At 35.8% G+C, this 24,190-nt stretch overlaps 1 protein-coding gene across 1 annotated transcript in view; it reads right to left on the minus strand.

Moving 5' to 3' along the window:
- Positions 1 to 2,081: 2,081 nt before the first annotated feature.
- The window catches only part of Arl6ip6 (ARF like GTPase 6 interacting protein 6), a 30,631-nt gene continuing 8,522 nt past the window's right edge, over positions 2,082 to 24,190 (minus strand). The window contains exons 3-4 of the mRNA XM_075985212.1: positions 17,883 to 18,015; positions 2,082 to 3,224 (exon numbers count right to left, since the gene is read on the minus strand). Coding sequence (XP_075841327.1) covers positions 3,131 to 3,224; positions 17,883 to 18,015 — 227 coding nt within the window. The 3' untranslated portion in view covers positions 2,082 to 3,130. The remainder of the gene's footprint in view (positions 3,225 to 17,882; positions 18,016 to 24,190) is intronic.

Genomic DNA, 24,190 nt, shown 5'->3' on the forward strand with positions numbered 1-24,190 from the left:
ACTAAAATGCTTTTATTATGGATACTTGTTCTAAAATATTAATTTATAAGTATAGAAAAAAATCACATTGTCTTTTCACTGATCTGCTCAGTCCAATGGCACTGCAAATGGTCAGATCCAAACATAAAAGTAGGTTTTGTTTAAAAGCATACTTATTACACGTTACCTTTACCTTTCTGTATTTTAGGTTTATTTTATTTTATTCATTTATTTTATAAACCAACCAGTTTCCCTTCCCTCCTCTCCAATCCAGTTTCTATTCCCTCCCCTCCTCCCATTCCTTCTACCTTCTCTCTCACCCCACCCCCATCTATTCACAGAGAAGGCAAGGCAAATTGCTCCAAGGAAGGACCAATGCCCTCCCCACTGTATTCAGGTTGAGCAAGGTAGCCGTCCAAAGAGAATGGGTTCCAAAAAGCCAGTACAAACAGCAGGGACAAATCCTGATGCAACCACTACTGGCCCTACAATCTGCCCCAGCTATATACAACTGTCACCCACATCCAAAGGGTCTAGCTTGGTCCTGTACTGGTTCCTTCCCTGTCTGACTGGAGTTGGTGAGCTCCCATTGGCTCAGGTAAGCTGTTTCAGTGGGTGTCCCCATCATGGTCTTGACCTCTTTGCTCATATTCTCACTCCTCAGTTGAGAGACTTTTAATGACTGCTTCTATTTCATTTAAATTGTTTATCTGGTTTTGACTTAATTTTGGTATGTGGTACCTATCCAGAAAATTGTCCATTTCTTTGAAGTTTTCCAATTTTTTTGGAGTAGAGGTGTTTGAAGTATGACCTGATGATTCTCTGGGTTTTCTCAGTGTCTCTTATGTCCTCCTTTTCATTTCTTTTTCTAATTTGGGCATTATCTCTTTTGGTTAGTTTAGATAAGGGTTTGTCTGTCTTAATTTTCTCAAAGAGCCAACTCTTTGTTACATTGATTCTTTGTATTGTTCTTTTTGCTTCAGCTCTTACTTTAGCCCTAAATTTGATTATTTCCTGCCATCTACTTCTCCTGGGTGAGTTTGCTTCTTTTTGTTCTAGAGTTCTCAGGTGTGCTGTTAACTCCCTAGTGTGAGACTTCTCCAAGCTCTTTATGTGTAGACATTTAGTGCTATGAACTAAGTACTTACTTCTCTTAGTACTGCTTTCATAGTATCCCATTATTTTTGGGTATGTTATACATTCATTTTCATTGGATTCTAGGAAGTTTATTTCTTCCTTGCATTTTCTTTTAGGGATTTGTGTTTTGTCTTTTGGTTTCTTTTCTCTCTGGTGTTCTGCACTAAATGGACAAGGGTTCTGGTGACTGAGTCTTCAAGCCTAGTAGGGTGTTCTCTCTGGGATTTGGGGTGCCTAGATCCAGCATGGCCTCTCATAAAGGCTGTCTACAACTTCAGAAAAAGGCAAAATAGGGACTGGAGAGATGGCTCAGAGGTTAAGAGCATTGCCTGCTCTTCCAAAGGTCCTGAGTTCAGTTCCCGGCAACCACATGGTGGCTCACAACCATCTGTAATAGGATCTGGTGCCCTCTTCTGGCCTGCGGGTATGCACACAGACAGAATATCGTATACATAATAAATAAATAAATAAATAAATAAATAAATAAATAAGAAAAAGAAAAAGGCAAAATATATCGTACAAAAAAGAGCCAATATGCAATAGAATCATTGTAATAGCCATAACTGATGGAACACTTAAGTCAAGGGATTGGGACTTAGTAAGACCCTATGTTCCCCTTCACCTCTTATTTTACTTTTATTCATTCATTTTATTTATTTATTTTTCTTGAGACAAGGTTTCTCTAGCTTTGGAGCCTGTGCTGGAACTTGCTCTGTAGACCAGGCTGGCCTTGAATTCAGAGATCCACCTGTCTGCCTCCCGGGTGCTGGGATTAAAGGGGTACATCACCACCACCTGGCTCATTTTAAATTGGGACATTATGAGTCATTTCTAATTAAATGAAAATGACTTTTTCTATTCTTTTCCTCTTGAGAATACAGGGAGAATGTGACTATGAAAACAACAACAAAAATCTTGACATGACAAAATACTTAAGCACAAAAGTTATAAAAGTATATATATTACAATATACATATTAAATTTTAATTATATATACATGTACAGAATATCAAAATACCTTTTCTACTTTGCCAACTATATTTTTGAGATTAAAAATAAAACAGTTCAAATATTTCTACATAAAAAACATTCTGGTTTTCAATTACTAAAAACAAAATAGTACAAGTTTTGCTGCCTTAATATATACATCAAAATAAATACTTTTAATCATGGAAAATAGAAATGGCCAACAGTCTCAAATTTTTTAACATTATGACAAATAGTTTACCCTGAATTTTCAGTATCATTTTTAAAAAAAAAATTTATTTAACCTTAAAATTAAATCAATGTGCTTTAATACATTAAAAAAATACTTAGTAAAGGACAGATTGACACCAACTAAAAAACAAAATTTACAGTTATATAGGTATAAAATGTAACCATTTAAAAAACATAAATTTAATATTATGTAAATATATAAAACTCCTAGGTATACTCCATAAAAATTATAAATGTACATTTGCATTCTACTGATTATCAAAAACTCTGATGTAGTTGCTATAAAATGTTAAAGATAAAAGGCATTGTTTTCTTTCTTTTTTTTAAAATGGTCTCACTATGTAGCTAGAGGCTGGCTTCCAACCCATGGAACCTGGTATAGCAGGTCAGCATTGTTTTCTTAATGTAATATAAAAATAAAAAACACTTCTATCTCAATCAGTAATATCAACATTTGTTAGCAAAAAAATGGATTATACATAGAAAGGTAGACATTATCCTGTATTCAAGTTTCCAAGTTAGATTTCCATTAAAATATCTTTTGGAACTGATAAAATTATATAAGCAAAAGTAAAAAGATGAGGTAAACATCTTTTCCTTTTAAGAAAGCATTTGAAAGTACTCAAACATTCCCATTGCCTAGTTTTTGAAACGATGCTCTATAAGGTCTTCCATAATAATGATGATAATGGTATGTATCTGAACCACATTCCATAGTCTTCTGAGTAGGTAATGTTCATCTCTGTTATTTTCAAACAATCAGGCCTTTTACTAACCATACTGCTCTATTGTGGGTTTACATGAGGCACCATGCCACAGTAAGAGCAGCTACAATGCCATTCAAAATTGCCATGCTATAGCCCATGTGGAAAGAATGTCCAGTCAGTTTCCTAGAGAAAAAAACAGAAACACAAATCAAATAAATAACATGTAATTTGGTATGATAAACTAGTAAGATCTTACTAAAAATGCTTAAGACATCACAATGAGTTTTCTTGAGGTTTTACAAATTAATGTATAAGATAAAAAAAAAAAATACCGGGCACTTGTAGGACTAGTACAGCATCATTAGTTTTAAATTCTTTTTCAAAAGTCCTCCTAAAAGACTCAAGAGATGGCTGGCTTGGTGGTTAAAAATACTGTCTGCTCTTCCAGTGAACTGCCCAGCACCCATATTGGGTGGCTCATTATTGCCTGTAACACCAGCTCCAGGGGATCCTATACCCTTGCACCCAGGGGCACCAGAACAAAAGGCACAAAAGGCACATGTGCAGACACACACACACACACACTCAGGGGGAGAGAAAGAGATAGAAATATTTTTAAAAAATTAAAGCCAACAAACAAATAAGCAAAACTGTCCTGATTTGCTGGTGGATATCTAGTTTGTACAAATAAAGCTTGCCTGAAGATCAGAGGGCAGAGCTAGCCACTAGCTAACTATAGAGGTCTGGAGGTCTGTACAGACAGAAAGGAAGTGATATGGCTGGGCAGAGAGAGGAAAAGATAAACTGGGAGAAAACAGGACCTTAGTCTCATTTCAGCTGGGAAGTTGAGAGGTAAAGCGGCCGTGGTTTTGCTCCCTCATCTCTCTGATCTCTCAGCATTTTCCCCCAATATCTGACTCTGGGCTTTTATTAATACCTACTAGAACTCATGATACATATTGGTGCTCAACATGGGGCAGGAATTCACAAAAAGCTGCTTGCCTATGGCTTTGCAGCCACCGGGATAGGCCAGAGCTACACAGAACTCCAGCTGAAGCTGGAGTCAATGCCATACCTGGCTAGGTTTTCTTTTCTCCCTAAGCCTCTAAGATTTTGTTGTTGTTGCAGCCTCTCTGCAACAAATTCCACAGGCACCTGGGCTCCAAATACCATAGGACTTACCTACTGCCCTAGAATGGCTGGCTCTGCCTTCATGCAGCCCCCACCAATTGTGCTTTTTCCATACAATCCCTTATATTCTTTCCAGACAGCTGGCTCTAACTCTCCACAGTGGATTGTGGGCTTTCCCTATACCACCTCTCCAAGGATAAAGAGTATTTTACATAGACAGGTCATCTTCAGACACTTCAGAGATCTACAGGATATGGCATTTAATATGTTTTCATAACATAGGTTCTTTTCTTTTTTATGACGAGACATAAAAATTATTGTGAATAAAGTCATTTCCTTAATGACAAGTTTTGATTTGTCAAACTTAAAGACATGGCAAGATTTAAAATAAAAAAAGAGGGAATATGGTGTATAAAGTACAGAACCAGAAGTATAACTCTCTTAAGATTCATGTTTATTTCCTTCCAGCCTTTCTTTCTGGCCTATCTCATGAGTGCTCCAATGTCTCTCATTCCCTGAACATTGTCTAGTTGTGTGTGTCTGTCATTTCCCACCTACTACAAGAAGCAGCTTGTAAGGCTGAGGGATATTATAATCTATGGGTATGGCAGTATAGTTTTAGGAGTCATTTTATTGTTTAGTATACAGTATAGTAGTATGTAGCAGAATAGTAGTATGCTTCCCCTAGGCTCTTGACTTATCTAGACTCAAATTCTTGACCACTTTAACAGAGAGACATTGGAGCACTCATCCTTAAATGGGTTATCTTTATCAAAACCCTCAAAGCTTATGGATCTACACAGAAGAGAAGGCATTGAGATTTTAATAGATAACTCTATGGAACCTCATCTTACATAGAGACACAATAGGACTGATACACATATGAACTCAGAGACTGTGAAAATACACACTCAAGACCTACACATGTTCAAACCACACAAAATTTCAGCACTTCTCAGAAATGGATACAAAGTCCCACTTCTAATTAAAAGATACCTACTACTAATACTGCTGACAAAGAGAAAAATCTGTTTTCTTCAATACCATCACTGGGTATGCTGGCTAGTTTTATGTGAACTTGGCATGATAGAGTCATCTGATACAAAGGAACCTCAACTGAGAAAATACCTTCTAAGATCAGGCTGGAGGTAAGCCTGCAGGGCATTTTCTTAATTTGTGATTGATGGGGGAAAGTGCAGCCCATTGCAGGTGGTGACACAATTAGGCTGGTCGTCCTAGGCAAACTGAACAAGCTATTAAGTAGCACTCCTCCACGGCCTCTGCATCAGTTCCTGCCTCCAGGTTACTGTTAGGTTTGAGTTCTTGCCTTGTTTTCTGTCAATGAACTGTGATTCAGGATATGTAAGCCAAAAAACAAACAAAAAAACTACTTTACTCCTGTATTACTTAGGGTTCTTTAGAGAAACAACTTGTTATTCTCTCTCTCTCTCTCTCTCTCTCTCTCTCTCTCTCTCTCTCTCTCTCTCTCTCTCTTCTCTCTCTAACACACACATACATACACAATTAAAATGGTTTATAGACTGTGGTCCAGCTACTTCAATAATGGCTTTCTGTCAAGAAAAGGTGTTCATTCCACGTGGATGGATATCTCAGTTGGTCTTCAGTTTATGCTAGAATTCTAAAGCAGTAAGTGCTAATGCCAGTGAAGGAATGGATTTACCAGGGAGAGCAAACAGGCAAATAGAAAGCACGCATCCTTCTTCCATGTCCTTTATATAGGCTGCCAACAGGTGTAGTCCATATTAAAGGTGGCTCTTCCCATTTCAGGTGATTTAACTAAAACATCTCTTACAGGTGAACCCATCCACTTGTATTTTAGTCAGTTTTAGATGTAGTCACGTTGACAGTCAAGAATCGTCATCATAACCCCCTAATTTGCTGTTGGTCATGGTATTCCATCGTAGCAGTGAGAAAGTAACTAAGACACTGGGTGACAACCACACTCCAGGACAGACCCCATGATGAGGAATAGCTGGGCAACACAAAATGGATTCCATGTTTTCCCTTCACTTTGTATGCTTTTGGTCTTTTTTTTTTTTTAAGTTTTGTTTGTTTTTCTTTAGAGACAGAGAGAGATAAAGAGTTTTAAGAAGATGGGTGGTAGGGTACAGGGGAGGATCTGGGAGTTGTTTGGGGAGGAGAAAGAAAAAGATCAAAATATACTGCATGAAAAATTTTCAGATAAAAAATTTAAAAAGACTACAGTTATCAAGTAGAAGACATATCTTAGAAATTTTATGAATTTAGGATCCCTTCTAATTGTAAATTTCTATGACTATTTCAGACAGAATAAGAAAATACTTCAAAGTTACATACTTGTGTAGTTTTTTTCCCTACCAATTAAGAGGTTACTTACTAATATCTGTACTTAAAGTGAAACAATGTTATAGGGACAGTTAACTACATAATTTATTTGCAAAAAGTCAATCAAGGAAATTCAATAATAAAAATTACTGAATAAGTTAATTTACTAGTTAAAAATCTTCACATGATGGTTCATTTGACTGTATAATAAGACAGAATAGGAAATTTAATGACAGAAGCAGATTGTTTCTAAAATTAGGATCCAAAATGTGAATTCTATCAGGCTTAAATATATTTTCCACTACATTTCTGAAATAAAAATGGAAATAAGTGGGAAATGCTGTTCAATAAGAATAAAATGACTGAAAATAGTTATAAAGAAAGGGTCATTATAATAGGACAATTTCCACGTTAGAGGACGAGTTGTAGAAGAGAAGCCATCTTAGTCTAGTTTCAAAACGTTTTCCAACAATACAGACATACAATGAAGTGCTTATGTGATTCCCACCAGTGGTATGAGTCAGGCTCTAGGGTTAGACATGGGTTTGAGCAACTCTTACAAGGGGTATAAAGACAGAAACGTTGTTTGATCTCTTTGGCTTTTAATTTCTTCTATAAAATTGATGACAAATTTACCCTTATAAAGTTGCTGTGAGGACTACATATCTGTTGCATAACAAATAAATGTTAGTTATATAGCTTGGGAGGAAAAAATTCATTTACTATACTGGCCGATTTGGTGTGTCAGCTTGACACAAGTTAGAGTCATCAGAGAGGAAGGAGACTCAGCTGAGGAAATGCCGCCTTGAAATCCAGTTGTAAGGCATTTTCTCTTTAGTGATCATTGGGGGACGGCCCAGCCCTTGGTGGGTGATACCTTCCCTGGGCTGCTGGTCCTGGGTTCTATAAGAAAACAAGCTAAATAAGCCATGGGAAGTGAACAGCTACCTTCCATGGCCTCTGCATCAGCTCCTGCCTCTAAGGATCCTGCCCTGCTTTAAATTTCTGTTCTGACTTCTTTCAGTGATGAATAGCAATGCTGAAGTGTAAACCAAATAAACCCTTTCCTCCCCAAATAAATTTTTAGTCACAGTGTTTTGTCACAGCAATAGAAACCTAGCTAAGATACTTACAGAAGATGTTTTTTTCTAACTTTACTTCTTCCTTCCTTTTAAGCAAACACCTAAACCTAAAGCACCTCAGCCTAGATATCATATAAATAAGCCCAGGAGGTAGACTAGAGTACACTGGAGTTATTAGCCTATAAACATATATGTGATTTTGCTTAGCATTCTGGTCCTGCTTGTTCAATATTACTTTTTTCATTAAAATATACTACAGAGCTAGTGGCATGGACTCAAATTCAAATCAGTCCTACATGAAGCAGGGAGAGAACAGGTTTCTCCAAGTTGTCTGTGGACCTACAATTACATACACATAATGCAGGCATACACACAAATGAAATATAATAAAATTTACTAGTGAGCATATATTTCCACTGAAATTTTATACTGAAAGTAATTTCTAGTAAAACATTTCTATTAATGTTTAATAATAATGTGTAAAGTAAATATAGAATTATCTTTGTTATTTTCCACAAATGGAAAACATTTAAAATTCAGTAACTGGCAATTTAAGGGACTGTTTTCTTACTTCTGAACCAGAAATCAGGGCACTGAATATTTATGCTATTTGAGCTTTGGCTGGAGAAACTACAGGAAGTACAAATTCCTACTTCAAAGACTTAAAATTTAAAAGAAAACACTGAATAACATTTCAATTATAATAGGTCTTTTATATCCCCACACCATCCTTTCATGTTATTGATCTTCAGATCAAAATATCTGGTGGGAGGGAAATGTCTCTATTTGACAAATAGACATTTTTCTCTTATCATCATTCCTTAAACAATATAGCATTTAAATTTCAACATGCATTCTACGTGACCTAAAGTTGATTTAAACTATGAAGGAGAACATGCTTTGTGCAGCACCTAGAATTAGCAGACTCAAGAAGAAAGTAAAAGTATCAACCATTATCGCTGGTAATTTGATTGACAGGAATTGCTGATAAACAGTACTTTAAGGGAAAATGCCATTTCTCTTACTTGAGTTATTAGCCAAATAAACTATCCTTTACTAATAGGGAGTCACATTATTGGAGGTGCAGCCTTGGAGGAAGTGTGACTTTGTTGGAGGAAGTCTGTCACTGGTGGTGGGCTTTGAGGCTTCAGAAGCTCAAGCCAGGCCCAGTGTCACTGTCTTCCTGCTACCTGCTATCCAGATGCAGAACTCTCAGTTACTTTTCCAGCACCATATCTGTGTGCCACATTGCTTCCCACCATGTTAACTGATCAAACCTCTGATCTGAAAGCCAGCCCAAACTAAATGCTTTCCTTTATAAGTTAGAGTGGTCATGGTGTCTCTTCACAACATAGAAACCTGACTAAGACAACTGCTGAACATACAAGAGGGGGTTCGAATGGTGTCTCTCAGTATTCTTGGTGCAAATAACACAATAGCAGCACGAAAGTATAACAGCAAACAAGTGCAAAGCAAGCAATCAGCTAGGAAACCATGTCATGAAAACAAGAAAACCAAGAATGAATTCTGACATAATTTCTTACAGGATTTTGTTTCATCTATACATATCTTTCACTCAGGAGTAATGGAATATATTTTATAAGGCACACGTGTATTTTAGCCCTAGTCTTCTAGAAGCCACATCTGCTACCTCCAATATAGTTGTTAATATGTTCATTGCAAGTCCCTAGTTAATGAATCTTCATGACACCAGATATCAAAGCCAAGCCCATGATCTATTTCTTTTGTCAGTAGCTTTTCTCTACTACTGCAATTAGCCATCTGACATCTGTTTCATTAGTTCATGATAATAATGAATCTGATTCAACAAGAGGAAGCTTTCCAAAATCTGTATGAAAGATAAGAGTTAATTCATTGTAATCAATGTTACAGCTAGTGTACTTGGAAAAAAAACTTCTAATTTAAATATTACATCAACTTTTCTTGATCCACAAGGTTTATATTAATGCCCAAGATAATCCATAGCATGTTCCTACAATGCTGTACTACTCTACTCAACCTATATTTTCTTAACTACAGTGTAAAGAGCAATGAGAAGCTACAGAATAATGCTAGTAACACATTTAAAACAAACAAGGTTTCAAGGCAGTATAAAAAGTACCATAACAAAGTAATGCCAACCCTAAAATCCAAAATTCTCCAGTAAATTTATTTTCAGTATTTTATTTTTTTCTACTGCATCCTATAACAAAAAGTAAAATAACACTGATCCACAAATTCCATGAAAATTCAACTGTCTCAGCATCTACTTACATACAGAATGTTTTCTCAAAGTAAAACATGTAAAAACATCACATGATTACAAAAATTATCAAAATAGTAAGTGGTTAAAAAAACAAACACAACCTTACAAAAACTTATTCTTTTCAAACTCCTAATTGTGTAGACTATAAGTAACATCTAGGGCGTATTTTAAAAATACGAGGCATGTATGCTAAATTTAATAAAATTTAAAATGTACTTTCTGAAATTAAATCCTCACCAACTCAACATCTGATAGAGAACTGATTTGCAAAATAAAGAACTCAAGAAGCTAAACATCACAATACCAAATAATCCAATTTAAAAATGGGGGGGGGGGTACAGAATTTCAGCCAATTCTCAATACTTAACCATTTAGTTACGTATGTGAACTCTCCTTTCTTAATTTGGGAATGTAGCATTATATAGAATATTGTTCAATTTAATTTTAGGCCTTTTTAACATTACCTTTTCTTTTGTTCTTTCTTTCTTTTTTTTTTTTTTGTTTTTTTTTTTTTTTGGTAAGCCAAGTGATTTACCTTTCAGCAGTTGTCTGGTTTTGATTCTCGAAACTGTGGTTTTTATTTTAATTTTTACCCAACTGTTGTTAAGTATTTTGTTTCCTGGAATTTTGTTTTGAAACAAAAGTAAAGGCTGTGTTAAATGATAAAGAAAAATGGGGTACAGATTTAAACAGAGAATTCTCAACAGAAGAATTTCAAATGACCAAAGACACTTAAGGAATTGCTCAACATCTTTAGCTGCCAGGGAAATGCAAAACAAAACAACTCTGAGATATCATCTTATACTTGTTAGAATGGCTAAGATCAAAAACACTGATGACAGCTTATGCTGGAGAGCATGTGGAGTAAGGGGAACACTCTTGCATTGCTGGTGGAAGTGCAAACTTGTACTCTGAAAATCAGTATGGCAGTTTTTCAGAATATTGTGAATCAATCTATCTCAAGACCCAGCAATAGCACTCTTGGGCATATACCCAAAGGATGCACACTCATACACAAGGACATTTGCTTAACTATATCCACAGCATTATTTGTAACAACCAAAACCTGGAAACAACCTAGATGCCCCTCAATCAAAGAATGGTGGTACATTTACCCAATGGAGTATTACTCAGCGGTAAAAAAATGACACCCCGAAATTTGCAGGGAAATGGATATAACTAGAAAAAAAAAACCATCCTGAGTGAGGTAAACCAGAACCAGAAAGACAAACATGGTATGTACTCACTCATCAGTGGATATTAGATGTAAAGCAAAGAATAACTAGCCAAGTCCACAACCCCAGAGAAGCTAGGTAACAAGCAGGACCCAAGAGAGAAATACATGGATCCCCCTGGGAAGGTGAAATAGACATGCTCTCCTCCGTAAATTGGGAGTGGGGGGGGGCGGGGACAGGGGAGGGTGGCAAAGGAGGGAAGAAGGGAGAAGAGAAAGGAAAAAACATGAGGGAATAGGTGGTTGAATTGGAGAAGGAAAGAGAAGGAGGAGAACAAGGAAAGAGATGTCTTGATAGAGGGAACCATTATGGGGTTAGTGAGAAACCTGCCACTAGGGAAATTCCCAGGATTCCACAAAGATGACCAGCTAAGACCCTAAGCAATAGTGGAGAAGGTGCCTGAACTGGCCTGCATTATTATGGGAAATAAATATATTCATATTCAAGATGCATCTGAGGCACAAATTTGAGTCAGGTTATAAGAAGGCAATATGTTTTCTTGGTTTAGATAACTCCAAATAGCTTCAAAATTTGAGGGATGGCATTAGCGCAAACTTAAAAGCAATCTACGAACATTTAAAATACGCCTTTCTTTTTCTAAAAAAACAAATTTATTTATTTATTTTATATCCCAGCCACAGTTTCCCCTCCCTCCTTTCCCCCCAGTCTCCCCAACCACCCACCTCTGTTCAAACTGCAGGAAGACTAAGCATCTCCCCATTTACTAAGGCTGGGCAACGCTACTCAGTATAAGGAGTAGAGTCACAAAAGCCAGTAAAAAGAGTTGAAGACAATCCCTGTTCCCACTGTAATTACTTTTCTTTTTAACAAATGTACATATTAAACAAAGATATTCAAGGTTATTAAACAGCATAAGGAAGAGATAATTTTTAGCATCAGGATCTCTAGTTCCAGACTCCCCTAGAATTTACTATGTAACCCAGGTTAACTTTGAACTCTCATTGGCAGGCCTCCTGCCTTAGCCTTGCAAATAGGCAAATTGTTAGTTGTGAAACTCAAGTTGAGCTATTATTACAAAAGGTGACTAAAGATTTATTTCTAAGAGTTGAAGCAATCTCTACACCTGCAATGCTTTTGACTACAGCCTGTCATTTCTTCAGTGTTACTCAACAGAAGCAGAAATCTATTTAAAATCACTTTCTTAGTTAAGTTATTCAACAATCTAAGCTTTAGATTCAATTACGCAATATACCAGAAATCTTAAACTTTTTAAACTATATTTATTTGGCTGGGGTGAAGTATACCATGGAATAAAAGTGAAGACAGAGGACAACCTGTGAGAGCTGATTCTCTCCTTCTAGGGAGTCAAACTCGGGTCACCCAGTTTGGCAGCAAGCACATTTACATGCTGAGCCACCTTGCTAGCCAAAAATAAATAATCTTTGATCAGCTTAAGCTTGAAAATTAGAAATCTCTAGCAGCACTTGATTTCCACAGTAGAGCTCTCCTATTGTAATTCCCTTGGAAATAAATCTTGATGTATAATCATAGTATAAAATAATTCATCTTTCTGACATAAGATACTTCCTTATAGCTGGGAATAGAGCTCAATGGTAGAATGCTTGCTAAGCAAGTGAAAGCCCTAGACTCAATGCCCAGCACTTGATGAAAAATAAAAAAAAAAAGGATTTTTGGTATAACTCATAACAATGTTTAGAGCTAATTAACTATGAAAGTCCACCAGACCTATGTTTAGGCTATACAAATTGGTTATTTTGGTTTTATAACCCTACAAAGGTTATAGAAATAAAAGCTGTTAAATTTGACTTCTGACCTAAACAATGGACATTTTTTCAAGTTAGAAACAAGATTTTATTTTTAAATTTTCCACTACATTTATTACTAGTCTACAAAGTAATGTTTGTATTAGGGTGAGATTTCTGGTAATTAAGTGGTTTTATCTTTAGCACGTGAAACATCTGCAAACCTGTAAACAACTAGATGGTGCCTGTACAGAGCTAATATAAAATGTGTGCAGTTTAAATCAGAAAGTGTCACTGACTTAGAGAAAACACAGAGGATGAGGACAGATGTTAAAAAAAAAGTTGTTACTCTACTTAGTAACACTGCAGAACAAAACTGCCATATTATAAAAGCTCAGAGTTCCTTGTCAACAAAGTAACAATTAGTAAAGCTTCTATTGGTTTATTTTATAATGCAGAAGTCAGGGAGTTTATAGGGCAAACTGAAAGCAGTCATATGCACTATGTTACATGTAATGAGTGGGCAAGTTGCTTCAGTTCTTGGGACTCGGTTTCTTCAGGTTATAAAACGGAAGAACAACACTAATGCTAATACCTATGGGTGGCTTAGAGACTTGGCTTCTCTATGATCTTTATTTGGAACTCCTAAGACATTTCTTGTACCAAGATACTGGTTTAAAAGTACTTTTTGGGAAAATTCAACTTTAAGCTAGCTATCCTACCTAACTCCTTCTCTAGTCATAGAACTTTGAGCTGGAGATAGTGATGAAACACTGTGAGGGAAGAACAGTGAGTTATACAAGATTGCTATATAAAACTATAACCTGATGACAACTAAGGAATGCTGTTGATATTTTACAAAATCCAAACTTCTGCTTTGTTTTTTAACAATGCAAATTCCAAGTAGCTAAGACATAGTTCTCCATGTAACTATTTTATAAGTTTATTAGAGCAAAATTTTCACTTTTACATAAGTACTGCTAGAAATAAAAGATAAAGGCACACCCCCCCCCCTTGTTTGTTTGTTCGTGACAGGGTTTCTCTGTATAATAGTTCTGGCTGTCCTGGAATTCAATTTTTAGATCAGGCTGGCCTTGAACTCACTGATATCTGCCTGTCTCTGCTTCTCAAGTGCTGGTACTAAAGGCATGTGACACCACCACAAGGCTTAAAGGTACATTTTCAAAAAGATACTTAATGGACTTTGACAGGAAGATGGCTCCATGTATTTGTATACTTAGCTAAATTAAAAGATATGTTGGTAGAGGGCAAGCTAGTTCAGCAGGTAAACATACTTTTGGTCAAGCTTGGAAGTCCTGAATTCAATCCTAGAACCCACATGGTGGAAGACCAGAACTGACTCCTCTAAGTGGTCCTCCGACCTTCACATATGTGCTATGACATATGTACATGCAGGAGCAGCATTTAATACAATTAAATAAAATGTAATAAAAATTTTGTTAAATAAAAATAAGTGACAAGAAAATTATTTCTTTTTTAGTATCAATCTAAACCAGTTAGTCAGATTGATAATTTCATTAAATGTTTCACTTCATATTTACTGAATAGCAAGAAACGTTACTTCATTTCATTGAGAAATTTGTTTCAGTAAAATGCAAGTTATAAAATAGTCTTGATTTTTTTCCCTTGAAATTATTTATTCTATCTTGTGACAAGGTCTCATGTATCCCAGGCTGGCTTCAAACTTGAATGGCCTTGAACTAGCTGGGATTACACACATGCACCACTACATACTGTCCAGTGCCAGGCATGAAACCCAGGGCCACATGCACACTAAGCAAGCATGCTAGCAACTGAGGTACATTTATAAGGCCATTTTAGAATCTTTCAACAAAGAATCAGAATTAAGCAAGAAAAATGCTTATATTAACTTATTTTAGCAATGTAACATATAACATTATTATAAAATTATTTTTATTAAATCATTATATTATCCATTAAGGAAATATATCTGATTTCTAAGAAAACAGTCTGAAGAGTTCAACATTTTCATAAAGAGTCTATTTTCCTGTGCAAGGACTCACTCTACTGGTAACACAGAGAATATATTCTTAGACAATGTGAAGTAATTATTTTAATGAACACTAGAGGGCAATATTTTCATTTCTAAACTAAATATCACTTTGTGTGTTTATGTGTATACTTGAATGTATTCTTAGGTTTCACTTGAATAAACATACAATTTTGTATTTTAAATTTTGTATGAATACAGCATATTAAAATATATTTTATAAGTACTTTAAAACAAGATTAGACCACCAAGTATACAAAGTATGTGATTGAAAACTATTATTTTAATGACAAACATTCAACAATAAGGGTTCCTTATTTCTACTTACAATTTAATAAAAAGATTAATACATTAAAGCAATACAATATATTTAATTAAGAGATCTTTAGGAGAACACTAAAACTCTTTAATCCTCAAAACTCTTAGTTGCCAAAATAGCTGGAAATTCAAAATTAGCAATCAGGGAAGAAATCAAATATAAGTGAAAGAAAAATGAACACATTACACAAAATTTACAGTCTCTGTTTAAAGATACTGGTGTTGACAGGCAGCAAAATAATATAAATTTGAACTCTTTTTAATGTCTTAGCCAAATAAATTTTCTGACTAAATACTACCAAGTAATCTATAGTATGGTATTTAACTCTTAGCTATAACTCTTAGAATATTTAATTATGAATTAAATTAAATATAACTATGCTGTGGGACAATGGTCTTGTATTGGTTTAATAAAATGCTGATTGGCCAGTAGTCAGGCAGGAAGTATAGGCAGTGCAATGAGAACAGAATTCTGGGAAGAGGAATGACTCAATTTGCAGTCCAGACACAGAGGAAGCAAGATGAGAATGTCTCACTGATAAAAGCTGCCAAGCCACGTGCCTAACAGACAAGAATTATAAGCTAATTTAAAGTGTAAGAATTTGTTAGTAAGAAGCCTGAGCTGATAGGCCAACCAGTTTATAATTACCGTAGACCTCTGTGTATTTCTTTGAAACTGAATGGCTGTGGGACCAGGTGAGACAGAAATCAATGTCAACAAATGGCACCAACGTGGATAACTGCATCCACCATAAAACCTGAGTGAGCTTGAGAACTAATTCTAGACACAAAAGAACAGAGTTAAGCATGGCTTATTGATAGCAGCACTTTCTCAGGTGGGCTCTGTTTGCTAGAGGCAAGTACTACTCTCTTTTAAGAGAGGCTTCCTGACTTAGCTTTAGCTCAAAACCTTGCAGCTCTTTTAAGGTGTTTTTGAAATGCTGACAGCATGTTTCTTGGTGGTGCCAGGGACTTTAAAACTCCATAGAGTTGTGGCAATAAACACAGCTCCCACCAGTAACTCTGCCATAACACTAGACTCTCAGAAAGCAAAGGAATGGGGTGGATCCAGCTGTTAAAGCCTTGGCTTTAATCCTAGCCATATCGCTTACCAAACTGAACATTCATGTGGTCAGAAAAAGAGAGCTATACAGTAAAGATAGATTCAGATGAAGAAAACCTCTAATGGTTGACAATGTATTTAAAAATGTATGTAGACTTGGGAGAGAAAAGAAAAAGGATAAAGTCCTTAAAATTAAAGAGTAGCTGGATGTGGTAGCACATACCTTTAATTTCAACACTTGGGAGGCAGAAGCAGGTGGCTGTCTGTGATTTCAAGGACAACCTGGCCTATAGCATGAGTGCTAGGACAGCCAAAGATACACAGAGAAACCTAGTCTCAAAAAAACAAAAATTAAAAATAAAAGAAACAGAGTTTAATACAAAGCCACATAAAGATGGAAAATACATAGAGAATCTGGGTACTGTATGTTATTCTGTTGTCTTTGAATGGTTTGATGGCGGAGGAAGGAACAACAGCTGCCAAAAGACATCTGGTTATAAATGCTGCAGGATTAATACAACATATATATTTTGAAAATGCCTTGACTTCATAAATTTAAGTTAAAAGATATGTTACTTCAGAAAAAAGGTTTTGCTTTTTTTCCACAGGAAATGAGAAGCTGTGGATTAATTCTGGGTTAAGAAAAATCAGGTTTGATCAAAGAAGACCTCCTGAGAAATTTCTGATAGAAGTGGATGGTCCAGATGACTAAGTTCTACATCCAGAATAGTTTCAAGACACGGCTGAGATGATCAAGCCTCAGAGAATACTCTAGTCAGGACTTGATCATAATTCTCATTTTTCTTTAGGTCCCCATAAGATTATCAGTACCCCTTATCAGCAGGAAGTAGTCTAGAAAACAACATCCACATTCCCAAAAAATGGATTATAGATGTTTGTCTTTGTTTAGAGTGTTAGTTACAAATTGTTATGAACAATGGTTAGGGATAAAGCTAAACAAAGGAAATTGGATTCAGAGTTCTTGTTTTGAAAAAAAGGGGGGGGGATTGCTATAGGACAACGGTCTTGTATTGGTTTAATAAAATGCTGATTGGCCAGTAGCCAGGCAGGAATAGGCAGGGTGACCAGGGAGGAAGTATAGGTGGAACAACAAGAACAGCAGAATTCTGGGAAGAGGAATGACTCAGTTTGCAGTCCAGACACAGAGGAAGCAAGACGAGAATGTCTCACTGATAAAAGCTACCAAGCCACGTGGCTAACAGACAAGAATTATGGGCTAATTTAAGATGTAAGAATTAGTAAGAAGCCTGAGCTAATAGGCCAACCAGTTTATAATTACCATAGACCTCTGAGTATGTCTTTGGGACTGAATGGCTGCAGGACCAGATGGGACAGAAACCCATGTCAACATAACTAAATTAAATATCTATCCATATCAAATGTAAATCTGAAGGCATACAAATACCATTTTCAATATTTTTTAAAATTACATTATTTAGATATGGAATTTAAAGTATTATTCTCCAGTTACCTAAAGGTGAGACCCAGATGCTGAAAAATCTTGTCATTTTTGTTTTAATATAGAAATCTAGAGCTTCAAAATATAACAGTTTATTGATCCTTACTTTTGTGTGTTTAACAGAACTCAGATTTACACACACACCCAACACCTCAAACAAAAAAAACAAACTCAGAAGTACTTACTTGAACCTAGCAGGTGAAAGAGGAGTAGGTGGAAACATTCCTGGTTCAAAAGAATCAAAGTAAGTCACTGTCCAAGAGAAGCTGCAGCAGGAGAATCCAGCAGTTAGAGATAGTGTCAGCAGAGACCAGAACCCTTAATGGGAAGAAAGGAAAAAAATTATTAAAATAATTTAAACTAGATTCTTCATGTCCAGATGCTGATGTAAATTTTATTGTGTTTAGCACATGCTAACTCAAATAAAGAAAAAATTAAGAATGCAGTTAGGTTATTTCATTAACTATTTTAATGAAATTATTACATGTAAAAGCAAAGACAAATTCTACCTAAAATTAGAAAAAAAATTGGTTTTATGACATTTAACTACAGCAAAAATAGTCAAAGCAATTTACTCTTAGCATGTCTTTAACAGTTCTCATTTAAATTCATGAGCAGTAGCTGGCATTTGCTATTGTTTTGTACTAAGTGCCTTCTTTCATTCCAAGACAAGAACTTTTTACATCAATCAATTGTACAATACCTCTTTATAACCTTCCTATGAAAATGAAATACTGATTCTTCATCCTTATTCAGTATATAAACTAAAGTTGACTCCCAACTTACCAAGGAGTTGGGAACTCAAATTGGTCAAGTGAGAACTTTTTTCTCACAGGAATCAAATCAAAAGTGTGGTATTATATATAGTGAACCACAGTTGAGGGATAAGGGTTAGGAAGCACTAGAAAGACATAAAGAAAAGTGACAGAACACAGGAATAAACTGATCTGAAGATTTTTGGATTCTATTCAACTCATTAAGGATATTAAAGGAATAATAGAAGTCTTTAATCTCATTCTCTTTAGTAGTACAGTTACATTTCTTAAAATTTCATTTCATGCATATGAAGGTTTTACCTGCATATATTTATGCATATCATATGTGTGTCTGGTACCTGCAAAGGTCAGAAGAGGTGTCAGCTCCTCTGGAACTGGAGTGAGAAACAGTTGTAAACGGCCACATGGGTGTTGGGCAACAAACCTCACTCCTTTGCAAGAGCAGGACAGAAAGTGCTTCTAACTACTGGGCCATCTCTCCAGTTCTCAGTTTTGTTTTTTTGTTTTTTTCTTTATTTAAGATTTCTGCCTCCTCCCCTCCACTGTCTCCCATATCCCTCCCCCTCCCCCAATCAAGTCCCCCTCCTTCATCAGCCCGCAGAGCAGTCAGTTTTATTTTAACTTCAAGGTTTTGGTTTTGTTTTTTTTTTTTTTTTTTTTTTTTTGGTTTTTCAAGACAGAGTATCTCTGTGTAGCTTTGGTGCCTGTACTGAAACTAGCTCTGCAGACCAGGTTGGCCTCAAACTAACAGCGATTTAACTGTCTCTGACTTCCGAGTGCTGGGATTAAAGGTGCATACAACCACCGTGTGGCTTAAGTTCAAGTTTTGAATAAGTCTTTCATAAATTTAATTCATTACATCTACTCAGCAAAATATCTGTATTTGGTACAGTGCTAAGCAATGGGAACAAAACAGAAAATACGTTGTCTTCACTGAGTAATTCTGGTGAGAAGAAAATAAGAGTATAAATAAATTAGTAGCTATAGATTGAGAAACATGTTTTTGAATAAATTTTACATAACCTAAGATCTCTGGGGAGATAACATCAGAATCTGATTGAGGCTGTGATTCTTGAAAGATGTTAATTCTAAGATTTATATAATTAGACAATAATGTTCAACAGCAGACAACTACCAAATACTGAATGCTATAGGACCTTGTATTTAAGAATTAATATGAACATATGGACCTAGAGGAATGAAATACATTTAGAAGAAAAGCCAAGTAAGTTAGCTTGCAACAGAGCAAGATCTCATAGTAAAAATCAAATAAATAAAAATGTTAATACAGGCTAGGAATGTAGTCCATTGGTAAAATCGTTGCATAGCAGATAGAGGGCCCTAATTTTAATTACTAGCAATTCCCCTAGCTACAAAATATTTCAATACTATCTAGAATATGGAAAACTGGTTGAATCATATTCCACATTATATACAATAAATTCTAAAATGTATCAATAAACAAGGCATAAAAGGGTATGGTGATATAGACCTGTGACTTCGGGTTTTCAGAGACTGAGTCAGCAGGATCATGAGCCTGAAGCAGTCTTCACCTGAGCTACACAGGATAACCCGCTGAAAAATTAAATCGAATATGGAGATGCATTTACTATATAAGGGCATATCCAAATAGAGTAAATCTATGTCCACTGTATATGGACTATATAAGAATGAATATATATTTAGATATTGATAAATAAAAAAATCCCAGAGAAGATTGAGAATTTATCACTGGCCGTCCACAGGGAGAAAAAATGTTGAAGGAGAAGACTATTATGAGTATACTTCATAACTACTTTAAATTTTGATTCATGTGATTTGGGGGAGTGGTGAGACAGCGTCTTATCATTATAGCTCTCACTGTCCTGAAACTCACTACAAAGACCAGGCCGCTTTAGAACTCAGACATCCGTGTGCCTCTGTATCTCTACTACTAGGATTAAAGGCATATGCCACCATGCCTGGGCTCATGTGATTCTTTTAATCCATTAAAAAAATTTTGAGAAGAAATATAGCTGGGAATATAGTTTAGTTAGCACATTGCCTGTGTATCATACATGGGTCCATCCACAGTGATGGGGGCGCCTGTGATCCTAGCATTGGGGAGGCAAAAACAGAAGAATTTGAAGTTCAAGGTCATTCTTCCACATAGGGGGAGTTCAGGGTCAGCCTGGGCTATACGAAACCCTATCTCAAAAATTTAAAAATTAAACCCAGGTTCCAAAATTATTTCTCTAGTAAGACAGTCTTTTCTAAACAGAAGAAGGGCAGAGAAATTATACAATAATGCATGTTTCAACCTATTCTGACTGCTTTTTTGTTTGTTTTTTGAGACAGGGTTTTTCCCTGCAGCCCTGGCTGTCCTAGAACTCTCTAGACCAGGCTGGCCTCAAACTCAGAGATCAACGCCTCCTGAGTGCTGCGATTCATGTGCTACCACACCAAGCTATTTATTTATTTCTTTGTTTTCGAGACAGGGTCCTCTGTGTAGCTTTGGCTGTGCTGAAACTCTCTCTAAAGACCAGGATGATCTCCAACTCACAGAGATTCACCCACATGCCCAGCTCTGACTGCTTCTTGATAAGAGAAGTTCACCAAGGTATATTCTTACTAAAAGCTTACGAGATGCTTTCAGAGTCCCGGAAAGAAAGAAAAAGATCATCAAAGGATAACAAGAATTAACAATTTCCTGGCTACCCAAAAACGATTTAGGGAATATTTTACCAAAAAGCAGGTAAGAAATATGTGCGCTGAGCTGTTTATGTATCATATGAAATTAATAACACTGACAACAATGCTGACATGTAGAGAGTAAGACATGAAACAGTAAGAAAGTGTAGAAGTGTTTTAAGAGACTGGCCTGGCAGTGGTGGGACACACCTTTAATTATAGCACTGAGGAGGCAGAGACAGGCAAATCTCTGTGAGTTCTGGATTACAGAGTTAGTTCCAGGACAGCCAAGGCTACACACACACACACACACACAAAAAAAACCCTGTCATAAAAAAACACACAAAAAGAAAAAGATTAACCTAAATGCTGATGGTTCCTCTTTTCCTGCCCCACCCCACCCCCCTTTTTAAAGTTACCCCATAAGAAGTCTGTGGCAAGGCAGAAAGGAGAAATACCTTATCTCTGACTTTTATGTTATAAAATTACAAAGCTAGTATACAGATATAATCAGTGATGGAAGGGTAAACAAACTTCTAGAAGAGGAAAAAAATAATGAACGTTTTGGAATACAGATGAATTGTTTATGTGGCGTACACAGAAAGATGTTCCTACTTGGAATAAATGTGCTTGTGTTTGCACCAAACCTGAGATATAAAGACGGAAGAGTGCTGCTGGGCTTCCTAGCACAGCCATCCAGAAAAGACGATACACTACAAAGGAAGGTGGTTTTGTACCTCTTGGCAAATGGCTCAAAGATCACTCTACAGATACCTCTAAGTGGGGCACAGAAATAGCAGTGGTCCTATGATTTAAGTACTACATCTAAAAGGACATCCTAAACAGAATGCAAGATGTTTCAACAGTAACTCACTTCAGCAAATGTCGTCAGAATTCACCTCAATTTCAAAACTCTGGCACAGTAACCAGGCTCTAGGATCTTAGCCCAACCTGGGACCAAGAATCACAATAAAGGCTGAGATTCAACCTTCTTGTTACCTAGTGAGAACATGGCAAAACTCACAAAATTTGTGAACTTCAATTTTGCAATGTTTCTACTGGCAAGTAAGTGTCATTTGCTACTTAAATATCTCCAAAGAGAGGTAAACATAACAAGAAAGTTTACTCCAAGATTAGTATAATTTACATAGTCTCTAAAATAAATGTAAAGAAAACCAATTATTACAAACTGTTATAACATGATGAAACTTATACATATCTTAAAAAGGCAAGGAAGGAACTATCATTTAAAACTCAGTATCTTGCTACTTAAACCAACCAGGCTTTTCTATCTCAGAGCTTTCAGAGCAAACCTGTCAAATTGACTAAAACTATTCTTGTGAGTAGCCATATCATTTTTCTCTACCTATTATTTATAAGTGACTTTTTCATAAATAGAGCTGTTACTCACACATGCAAAAAATATTCTTGACATTGTCCATTCTGATTATTATTGTACAATGTCATCAACAGACATTTAAATTATTTTATATTCATTCTCAAATAATAAAAAGCTGCATGATGAGGAAGTCATGTCATAATAATAAGGCTAAGGCTGCACTGCTATTGTAGTCTGTCAGTGCCTATGGTTCTGAAAATTATAAAACTCATCTACAAATAAGTAGGGGAAAAAAGCCAGAAAAGTAAACAACAATTTTGTCAGGATAGCTCCAAAATGAAAGCTCAGTTAACATCATTAGTATGCCATCCCTACAGCTAACAACTCGGAGCGTGCTGGGATCTCTGTGCAAGCAAACAGACACAGGAAACATAACACACAAAGTCCTCGGCTGAAGTTATTTTCTCAGTATATTACCCAGAAGTAAGATTCTCACTTTGCTTTTTGCATGGAGCAGTCTTTGTTGAAGGCTCTTATCAGTACACACAGTTACAGTCTTATCAGTACTTCAACAATGTTGCAAATGACATAGCACAATATATAGACATATGTTCAAGACTTTCAGTGTGAACTAAGTACACACACCTGTCTTCTCTTAAGCTCAACTTTTTAGTTGATATAATGATGAAACTTCATCTTTTCCATCAACTGAAACTTGGTGGACTCAGTGTTTTCAACTAATGCAATGGCGGGGGAGAGTGCACATTTCCTACTCAAATCTTTTTGTTAGTGCATTTTTCACATTAGTTTCAGGGTATGGTTACTTTTCAAATAAATATTAGCAACTGTCTGTATTTCTATAAACTTTTTGCATTAAAGAGGAAAGTATGATGAACTCATATGTGTGTTATTACTCAGCTTCAAACAACTAATGGCCAACTCTGTTCACTCTATGTTCTTTGTACCTGCTTCTTCAATATACAAAAGCAAACAGTCTCATTCATTTTTGGGGAACTAACATTTTGATGGACATAAAGTGGTTTAAATAAATTAGTATTTTTGGCATATTCACGGTATGAAGGTTAAAACTTAAAAATGTATACTGTAAAATATACAATTTTAAATCAATTTGAATTTGTGCTTTTTTTGTCTTATTGCTACAGGTTTTATACACCAGGTTGGCCTTGATACTACTATGTAGCTGATGATAACCTTGAACTTATGATTCTCCTGTCTCTGCCTCCCAGCATGCATTACCAGGCCTTGCTAAAGTTTTTCTTTTTAAAGTATTTTTCTGCTTGACAGTTACATTTGATACGAATATTATTAAAAATCAGAAAAACAATCCATAATCCAAAACCCAGATAAACTATCATTTTTGCTCCATCCTTCCAGTCTGTTTACTTTTCTTTTCCCTAGTTATTCTTTAATGAGGTTATACAAGTTTTTAAAGAGGGTACTATAACAGATATAACTTATTAGTGATATTTATGTGAGATAATTTGTGTTACCCCGCACAGGTGAAAGAAAACTGTATTTTTCCATAATAATTTGTGGGTTTAATTAAAATACACTGGAAATATCAAATTCTGAGTTTAGGTAATTTTTCACTCTAAGGAAAAACTGAGCTTTTCCTAATATCTATTTTACTCCATGTCAGCTCCAGAACTTTGGCTTTTCTTTAAAAATTTAACCATATTTCTAAAAT

Source organism: Microtus pennsylvanicus, chromosome 9, assembly GCF_037038515.1.
Source record: "Microtus pennsylvanicus isolate mMicPen1 chromosome 9, mMicPen1.hap1, whole genome shotgun sequence".
Lineage (NCBI taxonomy): Eukaryota > Metazoa > Chordata > Mammalia > Rodentia > Cricetidae > Microtus > Microtus pennsylvanicus.